Genomic DNA, 16,325 nt, shown 5'->3' with positions numbered 1-16,325 from the left:
AACTGTTATTAACTCCATATTCACCTTGAAAAATGCAATTCAGTTTCAAAGAAAAAGCCCCAGCCATCACATTATGTTAATCTGAATGATATTAATGATAGTTTTATAGATTTGTTTGTATTTAATTTATAAATTTGTTTTAGTTTTATAGTTGTATAAGCACAAAGAGTTTAGATTTTTTTATTTGTACTTATTCAAGTTGCATTATTTTAAAAGTAATTAAATTCAAGGAACCTTTCCCTGGCTGGGTGGCTCAGTTGGTTGGAGCATTATCCCACACACCAAAAAGTGGCAGGTTCTATTCCTAGTTGGGGTGTGTACAGGAGGCAAACGATTGATGTTTCTCTCTCACATCAATGTTTCTCTCTCTCTTCCCCTTCCTTTCTCTCTAAAATCAATAAACATATCCTCGGGTGAGGATAAAAAAAACAAAATCAAGAAACCTTGAATAGCTACCAAAAAGAAACCTTGAAAAACAAACACAAAAATAGAGGACTCACATTTACCAATTTCAAAACTTACTACAAAACTACAGTAATCAAGACAGTAGGGTAGTGCTATAAGGAAAGACATAGACCAATGGAACAAAACTAAGAGTCCAGAAATAAACCCACACATCTATAGCCAGTTAATTTTCAACAATGGTGCCAAGATCATTCAATGGGACAAGAATAGTCTTTTCAACAAGTGTTGCTAAAACAACTGGGTATCTAAAAGTAAAAGAATGAAGTTGGACCGCTACCTCACACTATATGAAAAACTAACTCAAAATGGATCAAAAACCAAAATGTAAAAGATAAAACTACAAGATTCTTAGAAGAAGACACAGGTGTACATCTTTATGACCTTGAATTAGGCAGTGGTTTTTTTAACTATGACACCAAAAGCACAAGTAACCAAAGGAAAAATAAATTGGAGTTCACTAAAATTAGAAACTTTTGTGTCAAAGGACACTATTAAGAAAGTGAAAAGACAACCTACAGAATGAGAGAAAAGATTTGCAAGTCATATCTGATAAGGATCTAAACTATACAAAAAGTTCTCATAACAACAATAAAAACAAAATGCAACTTAAAAATGGCAAATGATTTAAATAGATATTTCTCCAAAGAGGTCAATAAATGATCAATAAGAACATGAAAAGATACTCAACACTATTAATCATTAGACATATGCAAATCAAAACCACAATAAGATACCATTGCACATCCACTATGATGGCTAGAATAAAAAAGAAAGACATAACAAGCATGGCAGGGATATGGAGAAACTGGAACCCTCATACATTGCTGGTGCAGCCATTTTGGAATACAATCTAGCAGATCATCAAAAAGTTAAACATAGAGTGACCACATGACTCAGCAATTCCACACCAAGATATACATCCAAGAGCATTAAAAACACATGTTTACACAAAAACCTGGATACAGATGTTGACAGCAGCATTACTTAAAACTGCTAAAAGTGGAAACAACTGAAATGTCTGTCAACTGATGAAGGAATAAGCACAATGTGGTATATCCATCGATATGATGAAATATTATTCAGACAAGAAAGGAATGAAGTATTGATTCCATGCTACAAGATGACTAAACCTTGAAAACATTATGTTAAGTGATAAAAGACACAAAAGGTCACATATTGTATGACAACATTAAATGAAATGTCCAAAATGGGCAAATCCATAGAGACAGAAAGCAGATTAGTGGTTGTTGCTGGGGGCAGAGGGTGTGAAGTTTAGGGGCAGGGATAGAGAGTGACAGCTAGTAGGTAATCGGTTTATTCTGGGGGTGATGAAAATGTTCTGGAATTAGATAGCAGTGATGATGATAGTTATACAAACTTTGTGAATATACTAAAAAAAGCCACTGAATTGTATCAAATCCAAACAATATACACCTAACGCTTACACAGTGTTATATGTCAATTATATCTCAATTAAAAAAACAAATTAAGTCAACTATGGGAGCCCGTGAACAGAAAAATATTCCGAAAGTTTATCTAAGCAACACATTCATGAAAGATCCGGTCTTTCTTTGCACTTTCCTAAGGGTAGAGTAAAAGATGGTTCGATCTCATCTGAGCTTTTTTTATACATTGTCTAAAGAATAAAATTTCAAGGAACTTCCATAATTTGGCCCCAGACCACATGGCAGAACACACATACTCAGGAGAGAAATGTCTTCACTTTGCAAGGCTTCTAAAGGGAAGCTCTGAGAATGCACACTGGCTGTGCTGAGCGCACCTTACCCTGGTCCTTTCTCTGGAAGGTCCACCTCAGCTGACAGCGGACTATAGACAGGAATGCTGACATCGTAGCCTTGCCTGTAAGTCCATGTAGAAAAGCCACCACCAGCCAACAGAGCCCTGAAAGCAAAAAAAATTTGTCAAACAGTAGGAAGATCTTCATGCTGATAAGCTCCATAGAAAGGGACAGAAGTAGAGTAAGTCTTCACTTAACATTGTGGATAGGTTCTGTGCCTTTAAGCAAAACAACATATAACGAAATCAATTTTACCATAGACTAACTGATATAAACAAGAGTTAAATTCCTACTGCATCTCATGAATGCTTTAAGGAAACGAAGTTGAATGAAATGACATTATTCAAGGACCTGCTATAATTGAGTCAACAACAGCTAATGTTAACTTAGTCATTTTCCCATAAAGACGTGGTGCTAAGTGTTTTACATCACATCTCCTGGACATCAGCTGCATTCCATCCTTGAGTTACCAGCTTTCCTCCAGGGTCCTAGTAGTCTTTCCTTACTTTCCATTTTTAAAAATAGATGACAGGCCAGAGGACACCCTCTGCTATCTTATTCAGCTCCCATTCACCTCTCCCAAAAGCCATATCCTGGTCTTAAACACATTTACGATAACAGGAATAACAACAGGTCTGCAGAGGAAGACTGGCTGGGACAGTCACTTACCTACTCATTGACCAGAATCTCAGGAAACAATGGGCACCGAGAGCAGCAGTGACAGCAAAGCATCACATCTCACTGCATATGCCCCAGCTTCTCTCCAATCCTGCCCAAGCAGTTCTTCCCACTGTTATCCCTGAGCTACACGTGAATCATGTAGCCTCTCTCAGCAATCACCTTCCATTCTAGTTAATCTTGTTAACCCAATTCCCTGTACAGGAAGCAGAATCCAGACCTGGACCTTCAGTGCTTCTCTTGCAGTTCACATGCACTAGTTTTTATTCTCAATCAGAAAGCTGGGAACACACTGTTCTAATTGGATCCAGCAAGTAGTAAAATGACACTTCATCAGAAAAAGGAAGCAGGTGTATATCACACCAACTTTTACTGTTATTCTGTCTTTGGGGTTCCAAAGCCATCAAAATCACTTACTGGCGCAAAGTATTGCCAGTTCCTTGCACTGCACAGTCTAGGCCTAACTGTCTGAATTGAGAAACCACATTTTTTACAGTATTGATTGCTACCAATCCCCTCCCTGTTGTGATGACAGTGTGCATTCCCTTCCAACATGAGCAGTTAAAGTTCAAAGATTTTCAAACCACCCCTGGAAATCCCAATCTGTTTGTTTAAGCTTTCTGAAACCAAGAATTGGTTAGTGAGGTAATGTGTAGGCTAAAAATCTCTCCAGCTGCCAGTCTACTCTGTAAAACTTAATGACTATCCTTAGTATCAACATACGGTTTTATTCTTCCTGATTAGCATTCACCAGTGAATACATCCAACATGAATTTGGCAGGTTCCATGACCATGATGGCAAACAGACTGTATGGGCCCCCATGACCTCTGTGCAGAGAAGCAAACACGGATCCAATATACAGGCAGTGGGCAGTCTAGGTAAGCCAGGGTAGTGAGTGATTAGATAATTACTCCCACAACTCCAGAGGAGAGGGGTGTGTGTATGTGGTGAGAAAAGAAGCACCAACTTCTACTGTTATTCTGTCCCGGGGGCCCCAAACTTCACCCTGTTCCAGTTTATGCACTGATAGTAAAAGAGCATGCAATCCTAAGCATGTCTTACATCACAGATCATACACGTGCAATCTCCATTTGTGATCTTGAAAATAGCCACAACCGCCATTAGGCACCCAGACCTCACACCAACCCTGTCACTGACAAGACTTCAATTTTAAGTCATTGCATCTTCTTCTGCCAAGGTTTCCATAACACTGCAATGGAGAAAATAATTGTAAGCACCCCTTGCTTTAAAAAACACGTGTTTTACATTGACTGAAAAGTGAGCTTCTGAGAAGCACATTCTGTTTTCCCATTATGCATCCCAAAATCAGAGATCAGTTCCAAAGCTGCAAGAAAGTAGGCAGAAAACTCACAGCTAAAAAATTATTACTATGACTAGTGGCCCGTTGCACGAAATTCGTGCACATTAAAAGGGAATTAATTAGAGGAAATATTTTAATATTGCTATTTGCCCTTTCTCTATAATATAAGTGTCAGAGATGAAAGAAAATTAGTAAAATATATATGAAAATCTTCCTCCTGTCAGAGTCTGGGGCGCGCCACAGGAACCAGAGTCAAGTCCCCGCCCACCCACGTGCACCTCAAAATTGCGTGAGACCCAGACCCAGCCGAACCCACCCCCATTGGGCTAGATCCAGACTCGGCCACCCCACCTCCGTTAAGCCCCGCCGGGTGCGGGGACGCAGACTCAGGTCGCCTGGCCCAGTACCGGGGCGGGAGGCTCACCTTGAGGTCCCCTGGCCCGGGCCAGAAGGCGCGGCCTGAGGTCCCCTGTCAAGCCCCAAAATCTAATCCAGTCCGTCTAGTTTCTAATTTCCGAATAATCTGATATGCAGCTCCTGCTGAAACCATTCTATGTCCCTGGTTCATGCCTCCTCTGAATCCAGAAATAAGGACAAAGAATAAGAAAAATTAACACATAAATCTTCTATTCCTTACCCCAACCAGGGGACCACCTAAGTTTCAAATGAATTTCCCACATTTAAAGATACAGAGGACTATATGGTGATTCATTACTTGCCACAGGATTGCTTCTAATCACTTACAAAAATACATGCACAGGGAAAACAATTTAACCTTCCTGATCCTTAACACCTAAGAACTAGCAAGAACTTAAACTTTCTCCTCACCACTTGACACTTTCCTGCAGAGAAATGAAACCCCATTTAACATGTGTACTTGATAAAAATAAAATCCTTCTCCCAAGCAGTTACATATACCAAAATGTCAGCAAAAAGCAAAATGTCTCAAACAGAAATAAGCTCTTCTCAAAATAAACCCAAGAACAGCAGGTGAAGACATTGCATTCCTAACAGCTCTTTTCCTTCCCTTCTCTATTCACTAAAGTATTTCCCTTTCCCAGAACAACCAAATCCATAAAACAGTAGCCCACTCGGGAACACGGGCTGAGAGCCAAACCAAGGATCACTTCGGGTTTAGCTGGTTTCTATAGAATTTGTGTAGCGTGACTGCCCTCTATTGTCCAAAATGGTTTCCATGGCAAACTTGAGGAGTGGTCCTTGTGTATTTCTCCTAGTGATATTTCAAGAAAGAAACACAACACTGACTCTAGATAATACTTAAAGCATAGAGGGCTTAGATTTAATCAAAATAGTAGTACTAAGTGTAGATTTTCATAAATATAAACATTGGCCTCTAACAAATTGAGAACACAGCTGGCCTTGAGCTATTCACTCATCTTTTTCAGTAACAATGATTTTAAGAGTTAAACATCAACTATAATAAAATTGGCTATAAATGAGTTCATGCATAAATTTATAACAATCCTATACCTTGAGTATTGCCCAGGACTCTTATCTTGGACCTAAGCTTTCTGTTCTCCTTAAACCCTTGAACCCAGTACCAGGAGAGGAACCTTAAGTGGCACTTCAGTCCTGAGCTTCCCACGATGCCTCCAGCCATAGTAGGTCAGTCCATGTATAAAAGGGCTGATAAACATAGTAACTGAACTCAAAATCATAATCACATAATCATGGCCACCCCATACCACATCTTTTGTCCGAAGGTTAATTAGGGAGGGAGGAAGGGAGGGAAGGAGGGAGGGAGGGAGGGAAGGAGGGAGGGAAGAGGGGGTAACAGGAAGAAGAGAGAAAGAAAAAGGAAGAAAGGCAAGAACCCCACTAGCTGAAACAACAGAGACAAAATGTTAACAAGAGTGGTCTCCTTTCCCAGAATTATAGACTGTGGGCATCACTTACACCAAGCATGTCAAACTCAAAGGGTAACACGGGCCAAATAAATGAGGCATGCAGCCTGTGGGCCACAAGTTTGACATGCTTGACTTACACACATCCACGCCTCTTCCCTCAGTAAGCTGTAGTTCTAGTTTTGGCAAATGCTCACAAATTCAGAGTTGACACAAACCAATCATGAACCCGGCCTTAGGGGCGTGAGGGTGCTACACTCAGAAGAGCATAACCCAGATTAAGGAAAAAAAGATAGTTTTTTAAGATGTTATGCTAGAACATAAGCTGTCATCAGTTCTCCACAAGGGATTTAAGCTGGTCTTAACAATTCTTTGTCTTGAGGTAGAAAATACCTAGGGCAACTTTTTAACACTCAATGCTGATTACAAATATGATTTCACATGAACAAAAGGGTACTGTACTTACTTACTTACTTACTCCTCAGAAACCCATCACAGTTACAACCCCAAACGCACCTACCTGTCTCTGGGGACATCCAGAGCTGTGTTATAGTCTGGGGGACCTCCAGGCAACATGTTGAACAGCAGATGGTTTGTACCTCGATCCCACCTATTAAGAAATTAAACATGTAAGAGAATTAGCATGTTGATGATGAAGAAACAGAAACAAGAGTCAGTCACTAGATGACAAGTGGCAAGTATCCCCAGCCGGAAGCAAGCCACTCCTCAGGCAGCAAAGTGAGCTTCTAGCAATCCCAGCAGCACGTCGGGCATTAGCCTGGAGCCTTGAAAGGAAAAAACGGGTGGATGTGTACTCCAAGCTTGTCTACCACAGAACTGCTTATGATAATGAACACTCTCTAAAGGTGTACCATTTGGTTAAAGAAACAAAAATAAATTACATATAAAAGGCTAGTTAAAAACATTATGGAACATGTGCAAAATGGAAAGCTATTCAGCCCTTAAAATTATTATTATTTTTTTAAATATATTTTATTGATTTTTTACAGAGAGGAAGGGAGAGGGATAGAGAGCTAGAAACATCGATGAGAGAGAAACATCGACCAGCTGCCTCCTGCACACCCCCTACTGGGGATGTGCCCGCAACCAATGTACATGCCCTTGACCGGAATTGAGCCTGGGACCCTTCAGTCTGCAGACCGACGCTCTATCCACTGAGCCAAACTGGTTTCGGCCAGCCATTAAAATTATAAAGTAAGAGAATATGACATTATTTGAAAATATACTCATGATTATTTAAGGGGGAAAAGCAGTAAAAGAGTATGTATTGTGTGATCCCATTCTTGACAAAAAATTTTATATATGTGTGTGTTGTTTTTTCTTTATCCTCACCCAAGGTTAGGATATGTTTTACTGATTTTAGAAAGAGAGGAGGGAGAGAGAGAAAAACATCGATGTGAGAGAAACATCAATTGGGTGCCTCCCATACATGCCCTGACAGGGGATCGAACCCACAATCTTTTGGTGTACAGAACGATTCTCCCACCAACTGAGCCACCTAGCCAGGGCTATGTATATATTTTTATACAAAAATATATATTCATGCATGTGTGTAATTTTTATACAAAATTACTGTAAAGTAACATCAAAACATTAATAATGATTATTTCTTAGAAATAGGATTATGGAATGAGTCTTATACTCTTCTTTTTGTTTATCTGTATTTTCAGACCTTTTACAATGAACATGGACTTGTAAGTAATAAAGGGGAGGGGAAAGTATTTAAATTTAAAAGAAACAGTATAGGAAGATGAGCCATCCTTTGTTTTTAAACTCTAAGAAGTTGTGAGCCATAGCAGCAGCCCCAAAGGCAGACTGCTGCTTTTCACTGGTAGAAGCCAGCTGCTCACAGAACTGGCCTCACGCTACAAGCCAGTCGCCCACCACATGCCCTCCCATGAGAAAAAGAGACAGCAGCTGGGGGCCAGCTCAAGCGGAGAAACATTCCTCTCCCTCTCCTTCCCTTTAGTTCCCTGAAGGACTTGGCTCCAGGCTGTAAAAGTGCTAGATACCTAGAGAGCTGGGCCAGTGCTTGCGCTGTCTCCTTAATGCGGAGCGTGTTCTGGTTCAGCACATCGATGGAGGGAACAAACAGGCAGGCCCGGTTGATGTCGTCGGTATAGTAGTCGCTGTCTGAGATGGCCGTGAGCAGCTCATTATACTCCCGGGAGATGGTGTTGCTGACGGGGACGCCAGAGTCATCCACGTACTTTTTCAGAGAGTAGATAAACACCTTGATTTTGTTTTTTGGGTTGAAGCCACAGCGGTAGACGTCAAAACACGTGTGCATTCTGCAACTGAGATCGCCCCGCTCGGGGATGGGACTGTCGGCCGGCAGCCTGACCACGGGCACGTCTCGGACACTGCGCTTCTCTACGCTCCAGTCGTTCGAGGATTCGATGGAATGAGGCCAGAACTGAAACACGCCAGTGGCAATGAGGCCCAGGAGGACAACGGAGAAGAGGGTGATGTAGTAGATTCGGTGCTTGATCTTCATCCTTGGGATGAGGGCAGGACCCCGGATATTGTACTTGACCGACGCACACATAATGGCACAGACAGCCTCTTCCTCACGCTCCTGGTTACCAGGTGGAAAAGGGAGAAAAATGAAGTATTTAAGCAAATGACAATAAAAAGGACTGTTTAACTTTCAATATATCTATTTCTTTCCCTTAAGTGGTTTGATGAAATAATGAAAAGGAATTTGACCCTTCTTTGTCTAGAAGAATATATGCTATGTAACATCTTTAATATTTAATACTACATATACTACTTGATATAAATATTGATATACAATGTTAAAGTGCATCGATAGCCTATAAATATTCATTCACCAAGAGCAGAAGCTGGTAAATGTGTGGGGCCTAGAAGCGGGGTGCTGACTAGAAAGAGAAATCCAAAGTGGAATAGCTAAAGACTGTCATTTTGTTTTGTTTTTAAGCACTGCCCACCATAAACTGATGCTTCATCTGGACACATGATCTTGGTTATTCTAAAATCTGTTTTCATTCATTTATTCATCCTACCCCAGCAGCTAGCATGCACTGTGAGGAAACAAAGAAGAAAGCAGAGACCCCACCTTAGAGGAACTTAGGTTCTAGTAAGGGAGATAAGACAAACAAAACTGTAACAAAATGCCAAATACAGAAATACCACTAGAAAAATATCAATAAAGTGGCAAGGGTATTAGAGAAGAAAATATTATTCTTTAATAAAATACAGATGTCAGCTGACACATTTAAATGGAAGGAATGGAGAAAGGAATGGGGAGGGAGAGTGATGCCAACACTCCTTTTCATCAGTGAATGTGCATGCCACTTTTCCAATCAAAAGATGCAACCTATTTCCCTTCCCACTGAATCTGGGCTAGTCCTGTGACCTGCGTTGACTGACAGATGTGCCAGAAGTGAGGCCCCGCCTAAAGAGACCCTATAGTTGCTGCTTTTGGCCTCTTGGAGCCCAGCCGCCATGCTGTAAGGAAGCAGCGCTCCCAGTGAGGCAACCTCAGAAAGACCCCAATGCAAATGTGAAGCAGACACAGACCATCTCACCCAGCGCTACAGATTGCAGGATCCTGAGCAAACAATGACTGATGTTGTTTTTTGTGTGTTTTTTTAAATAAATGTCACCTGATCATTTGATCTTCTAGTAATATTTTATTTTTTATATATATTTTATTGATTTTTTACAGAGAGGAAGGGAGAGGGATAGAGAGTTAGAAACATCGATCAGCTGCCTCCTGCACACCTCCCACTGGGGATGTGCCCACAACCAAGGTACATGCCCTTGACCGGAATCGAACCTGGGACCCCCTCAGTCCGCAGACCAACACTCTATCCACCGAGCCAAACATGTTTTGGCCTGATGTTGTTTTTAAGCTACTAAATACTGGGTTGGTTTGTTACTCAGCCATAGCTAAAAGAAACAGCCAATAAGCACACTGACTGATACAAAGCAAAGTCTTAGTCCTCAACCGAAAACGTAGAGTTCCCCTGTAGATCACAACTTAAGATACTTATCAAACAAACCTATATGTACAAGTAAACCTATGAAATATTTACAACACAACAGAGACTATCTATTCAAATATCTCCATCCCAGGTCTCACGCCTGACGTTAGCAGAAGCAGCCTGTGTAAGCTGTGCATTCAGCTTCCTTTGCAGTTCTGCCACAATTCTGATTAAATTTTGGTCTGATTTCAATACAGTCTGCTTGCCAGCTGCAAAAGATGCTGCCATACAGCCTTCTGTCTTTCACAGGGTGTCCTAAGTTGATATCTGGCTGATCTGAAACTGATCTTACCTCAAGGCCTCTAACGGAAATTTAAAAAGCCAGTCAATTCTACTGTTCTTATCATTATCGTTCCCCACATACTGGTCAAGTGCCAGAGCTACTGTACTAGCCAGTGCTTTCCCTTCTCCCTGAATCTCATCCCCATCCACCACTGGGGAGTCTTACAATTGTGATGGTAGGGAGTACCAGGGCTTATCAACACCTCATTACCAGCAAAGGGGTCCTTGTTGCCATCGGAGGATGAGTGATTGTAGTTTCACCAACTACTCCCAGAGCCTGCTTTCTAGAGCCACTTCTAGTACCAACTGTCGTAGTTTATGTTCTGCCAAACTAAGAAGTGACTTGTGTGCAAGTAGCTCACAGAAGTAAGAGAAAAGGCCAGAGGGGAGTCAGAGAAGAACAGAAAGCCATTGGGGTGCATTGCGGAGCTGGTTACCATACTAAGCTGGGCAAATGGGGCTCAGTCCTGCTAGGGTCCCTCTGGAAAATGCACCCTAGAACTCTCCCTCTGAAGGATAGGGAGCTATGCCATTCACCCACCAAGGCCCATCCCCTACTGATTGCGGGCCATTCCCAGAAATGTACTCACATTTCTAAAGGTCTGCCTACACAGGCCAAGCAAGCTCCCACAGGTCAGTGCCAACCAGCTGAGAGATGTGGCAAGGACTTGAGACAGAATAAAAAAATCAATGAGAGATAAGGTAAAAAGCCTCAAATGAAAAAGAAAAGGATGAGAAATGAAGAAACAGCCCGTAAGCGGTTAGAGATAGAGAACCTTCTCTGGGAGTAGCCACATACCTTTGACATACTTCATGGCGGCACTTGCTACATTATATTCATTAGTTAAGTAATTGCAAGTCTGTCCCCTCTACTGGCCGTGGTTTCCTTGTAGTCAGAGTTTTTCCTTTCTGCCCAGTATTCTCAGCCTCAAATACCATGTCCAGAACACATTTCATATAACCACAAAGTCTGCTTAAGGAATGCGTGTCTCTATCCCTCCCAGTTCCATCAGTGCACACACTATTCAGGGCCCAAGTTTTGAGTTATGATATGGTGATGAATGATTCTTTTCTTTATTAGTTTCCAAAGGGGGAAAAAATGGCTAGGTACCTAACTTTCTGTGTCCACCCTGTCCTCCTCAGGGAAGCTCATTGTTAGGAGAGAGGACAGACCAAAAGGAATCTCGTACTAATGCATGTTTGTTCCATATAATACCATAACCTGAATCAAATCAGGAATTTCACAACAAAGCCCTACAAACTTTACCCTCCTTGAAACACATCAGACCTGTCCCTGCAAAACACTGGAGCTGTCTGGCTGGCTGTCAAGCACTGAGTCACTGGAAAAAGCTGGTAGCCCCATTCTACTGTCCGGATGAGATGCATTTTCTGTTCCTGGAATTCTTTATTCCTAAAATTTGCCTAAATAACCTTTCCTTGGTGCTATAGGCGACAACCAACCCAGTTAATCCAAGGCTCTGAGCCACAATCTCTTACCTTAACCTTTTTAGAAAAGCACTCACAGCTGAACTCCCAGGGCCACTGGGACAGAACTTAACCAAACTGTGCCTGAAAACAAAGGAACCAAACACCAGCAAAATCTGCAACTCACTGCCGTACCCAATAGAGTTCTTCATAATAAAGTTATATTGTGATTCACCAAAAATGGTTTCCAATTAAAAAAAAAAAAGCTGTGTGCCTTTGTTAGTGGGATTATACCATAATCAAGTCAATGCATACAGTTAAGTAACTAATAGCTAAACTTTACTGAGAATTTACTGCATGCCAAGATCTGTTTTAAGCACTTTGAGTTAACATGTTTAATCTTCCTAACAGTGCCAGGTGACAGGCTATTATTATCCTCAGTTTACAGACAGGGCAAGTGCCACAGCAAGGCTAAGTGAGGTGCCCCATGGCACACCCCTAGAAAATGCCCAGGCCAGATTTGGCCGGTGGCAGTCCGGCTCTGGAGCCTGGTTCTTCACACGTGAAGCTGCCTCCCCTGATTACCTTTCAAAGCCTGGATTAGATCACCCTTTTTCACTCCTCCACGAGCCAAGCCAGCATAACTTGACAGAAGAAAAATCTATCCATTCATACCAGCATACACAACCAGAAGGCCTCAATCAGCGGAAGTGAGAAATGACGGAAACTGAATCATCTATTTCATTGCCGTGAGTAGCTTTTGAGCTCTGAAATTTACAAACCAAGCCCAGTTGAAGTCCTTAGAGCACTCCCCTGACCTAGCATGAAAATGGGCTCGAGCAATTATTTGCGTCTCAAAACGTGTACAGTACGTAGATCTCGTTCCCACCGCCAGTAGGAAAACTCCTAATGCCCCTTAGGCTTCAAGTGGATGCGGGAGCCAAGGCCCCCTGGGCCACCTTCCCCACCTGGTCCTCTTCCCGAGGTGGGTGGGGCGCAGGGCACCGAGTCCTGCCCGCGGCGTCCCGCACTGTCCGGGATGCCACAGGCCCCCGCAGAGCCCCGAGCACAAGAAACCCCCGTGGGAGGAAGCAGGTCCCCGGAGCTCGCGGGGAGGAGTGGGAGAGGTCACGGCGGAGGGTGGGAGAGGTCACGGCGGAGGGTGCGAGAGGAAACTGCAGGAGGAGCAGTGGGCGGGGAGACAGGTGGGAACCCAGTGCGGGGCCGGCCAGGTGAAGAGGGGGAAGGCAGTTCGTGAATCAAAGCGCTCCCGAGCGGTAAATGGTCGTGAGCGGCCCAGGGGGGTGGGGCGCCTCCCGCAGCCCTCGGGCCTCCGCACGGCCCGGGCTTTCCCGGCGGCCCGGGGAGGCCCGAGCCCGCCCCGCCGCACCCGCTGGCCCTTCCGCGCGGCGCTTACCTCGGCCACGGCTGCCTCCGGCTCGGCCCCGCGCTCGGTCACCGGCTCATACCGCAGGGCGGGGGCCACGGCAGCCCGGGAGGGATCGCGGCGAGTCGGCGGCCGCCACCCGCGGGCGCCAGGGCTGCGCGAACGAGCGAGGAGTGCTGGGCCGGCGACCGGGCTCGGCGTCTGACAACTACCGCACTGCGCATGCGGGAGCGCCCGGGCCCGCGCCCCCTGCTGGCCAGGAGGAGTCAGGGCACCGCTTAGGTTTCTCCTGGCAGGCGCGTCCAGCTCAGGCTCCAGGGTGAAACTCAGTCAGGCAGCCTAGTTCATAATTAAAGAAACTGCAAACCGAAACAACGAGGCAGCGTGCTTCACTTATAAGACGTCTAAAGCCGGCAAAAATGTAACATTTTATTATAATCAATACTGGTGAACGTGCAACATCCCTGGAAGGCAACTGTCAGTCAGTATCCATTAAATGTAAAATGTGGAAATCTTACCCTAACAGCCCTCTGTATGAAGTTTACCTTATGGATATTCTTAATAATGTTTATCAAAGATATGCATTACAACACGATTTATAATAATAGCAAAAACATTGGACTCAACCTAAATAGATTATGGAACATGATTAGAATGAAATAATACAAAAATGCATATATGCGTTGGTATGGAATTATCTTCAAGATATGTTCATATGAAAGCATGGTCCAAAACAGTGGGCAAGTATGACTCCTTTTATGTTAAAAAGTAAAACAACTTGGGAGACAAAATATATATGTAGATGATTACATTAAGGCATATGTATAAAATTTTTTTCTGGAATGAATCCAAAAAGAAATTAACAGTTATGGGGGAGAGCAATTGTGGAGGAAGAAATGGGGGAGAGAAACTTTCATTTTCATTTTGTTTTTGTATTATGATCTAGCCTTCTAGATGTTAGTAAAATTCTTGTCCTAAGGTAGTAAGTGGAGCCTAAAAAATTCAATCAAAAGTCAGTGATGTTACTGAGAAGTGAATGAAATGACCCACTCGCTGAGCCTATGCAATTTGCTGATACTGGCTGCAGAATCCAAATCTATTTCTGGTCCCAGCTATACCTTAGCGCCATCTGGTGGAAGTTGTCTCTTCCACTCCAGACTCACTGGGGCTTCCAGCAGCAACAGTGATTTCAGAAATATTCTTGTGAGCTAATGCCTGCTTGTCACAGATCCAGGGAGATTGGGACCAGAGTATTCTGGAGATGGAATACTTCCACTTCTCCACATCCAAGAAAGCAGTTCTTAGCATTCCAAATCTACACAGCCCCTAAAATAATAGGAAATTTAGCACACAAACACCCCAATAGAGAACTGGATAAGTGGAGAGCATTTTGTTTTCTTCTGTCTTTCTCTGTATTAAATATATACATATGTTTTTAATTAATCATTTTTCATTAAATGAGAACTTTCTGTGTTGAAGACCTGTGTTGGGCACAGCCTTTGAGAACCTATCTGGTTTACTTTATAACGGAGGCATGCAAAGTGCCTGGCACATAGTAAGTGTTCAGTGAGTCTTTTTTGGATGAATAAAGGGAACCCCAAGTTGGAAGAGCTCAATATCAAGAAGACAAATGCACAAGTAAGATAAGCCAAAGCAGAGGGTGAAAGATGGCATAGGAGGTTATAAACAAAATGCTACAAGGCTCAAAAGAGAAAGGAGCCCTAGCTGGTTTGGCTCAGTGGATAGAGCATCGGCCTGTGGACTGAAGGGTCCCGGGTTTGATGCCAGTCAAGAGCACGTACTTCAGTTGCAGGCTCCTCCCTGGCCCATGCAGGAGGCAACCAATCCATGTGTTTCTCCCACATCAATATTTCTCTCTGTCTTTCCCTCTCTCTTCCACTCTCTCTAAAAATCAATGGGAAAATATCCTCTGGTGAGGATTTTAAAAAAAGAAAGAGAAAAAGCAGTCACATCTAGTTGGAAAGATGTAGGAAGACTTCATGCTGACATATTTGCTGGTCCTGGAGGACATTTAGGATTTTGATAAGTAGAGAGGTCAATAGGGCATTCCAGGCAGAGGAAAAAGTCATGAACAAAAGCACTGATGCTATAAAGAGGGAGAAGCAAATAAACTGATGATCAAAAATAGACCCAGAGTCATAGAAGCATAAACAAGCCTGTTGAACCTCAGAGGGAAGGCAGGGGAGGGTGGGTGGGAAGAGATCAACCAATGAACTTGTATGCATATACGCATAACCCACGGACACAGACAATGGGGTGGGGAGGGCCTGGGGCTGGGGGAGGATGGGAGCAGGCTAGAAGAGGTTAATGGGGGAAAGGAGGACCTATGTAATACTTTCAACAATAAAGATTTTTTAAAAATAAAAACAAGGAATCAGAAGGTTAAAAAAAAGGAGAAGCAATTGGAAAGAACAAGTCTGGGTAATCCAGTGTGGTTAAAATAGTATGGCTACATTTCTAGGGGTGGAAACCATGCAAGTAATTGGAGGTGAGAAAGTATAGAAGCTGTGATATTAGAAGCTACCCAAAGCTAAAGAAGCCGGGGGTGACTGCAGAGAAGGAAAGAAAATATGAGTCAGGACCTAAAATCTCTGAGAAGGTAGCAAAGTGTCCTAGTAGTTGGTGGTTAAAAGAGGAGAGGCTATTACAGTATGCACTTGGAAGGTACAGGACAAAGCAAAGATGGCACTGAGAGTTGGGAAATGTGAGGCAGGAGTGCTTTCAAAGAAAGTGGCATCATGAGAGTGCAAAGAGCACAGGATTTGGAATCAAACCACATTGACTTTGAATCCTGGCTGATACTTTTTAGCTATGTGACTTTGGGAACATCACTCCATCTCTTTGAGACTCAGTGTCCTCATCCCCCCTCAATGGGGGATATTAATGACCGTTTCCCAGGCACTCACTATGCCAGAGTTAGAAATAATACATGTAATTAACCCAACACAGTCTCTGGCACATTGAAGGCATGCAAGAAAAGACAGGGAGGAGGAATGAATGAGAAGGAAGGAAGGAAGGAAGGAAGGAAGGAAGGAAGGAAGGGGCCTAAAC

The 16,325-nt window shown here is 43.0% G+C and overlaps 1 protein-coding gene across 1 annotated transcript in view; it reads right to left on the bottom strand.

Annotated features, from left to right (window-relative positions):
* The window catches only part of EXT2 (exostosin glycosyltransferase 2), a 117,089-nt gene extending 103,670 nt beyond the window's left edge, over nt 1-13,419 (bottom strand). Inside the window, exons 1-4 of the mRNA XM_079788135.1 lie at nt 13,284-13,419; nt 8,162-8,727; nt 6,649-6,738; nt 2,251-2,367 (exon numbers count right to left, since the gene is read on the bottom strand). Coding sequence (XP_079644261.1) covers nt 2,251-2,367; nt 6,649-6,738; nt 8,162-8,697 — 743 coding nt within the window. The 5' untranslated portion in view covers nt 8,698-8,727; nt 13,284-13,419. The remainder of the gene's footprint in view (nt 1-2,250; nt 2,368-6,648; nt 6,739-8,161; nt 8,728-13,283) is intronic.
* Between the last annotated feature and the right edge of the window lie 2,906 nt (nt 13,420-16,325).

Source organism: Cnephaeus nilssonii (genome assembly GCF_951640355.1).
Source record: "Cnephaeus nilssonii genome assembly, chromosome: 13".
NCBI lineage: Eukaryota > Metazoa > Chordata > Mammalia > Chiroptera > Vespertilionidae > Cnephaeus > Cnephaeus nilssonii.
This window is presented reverse-complemented; position numbering and strand designations above follow the sequence as displayed.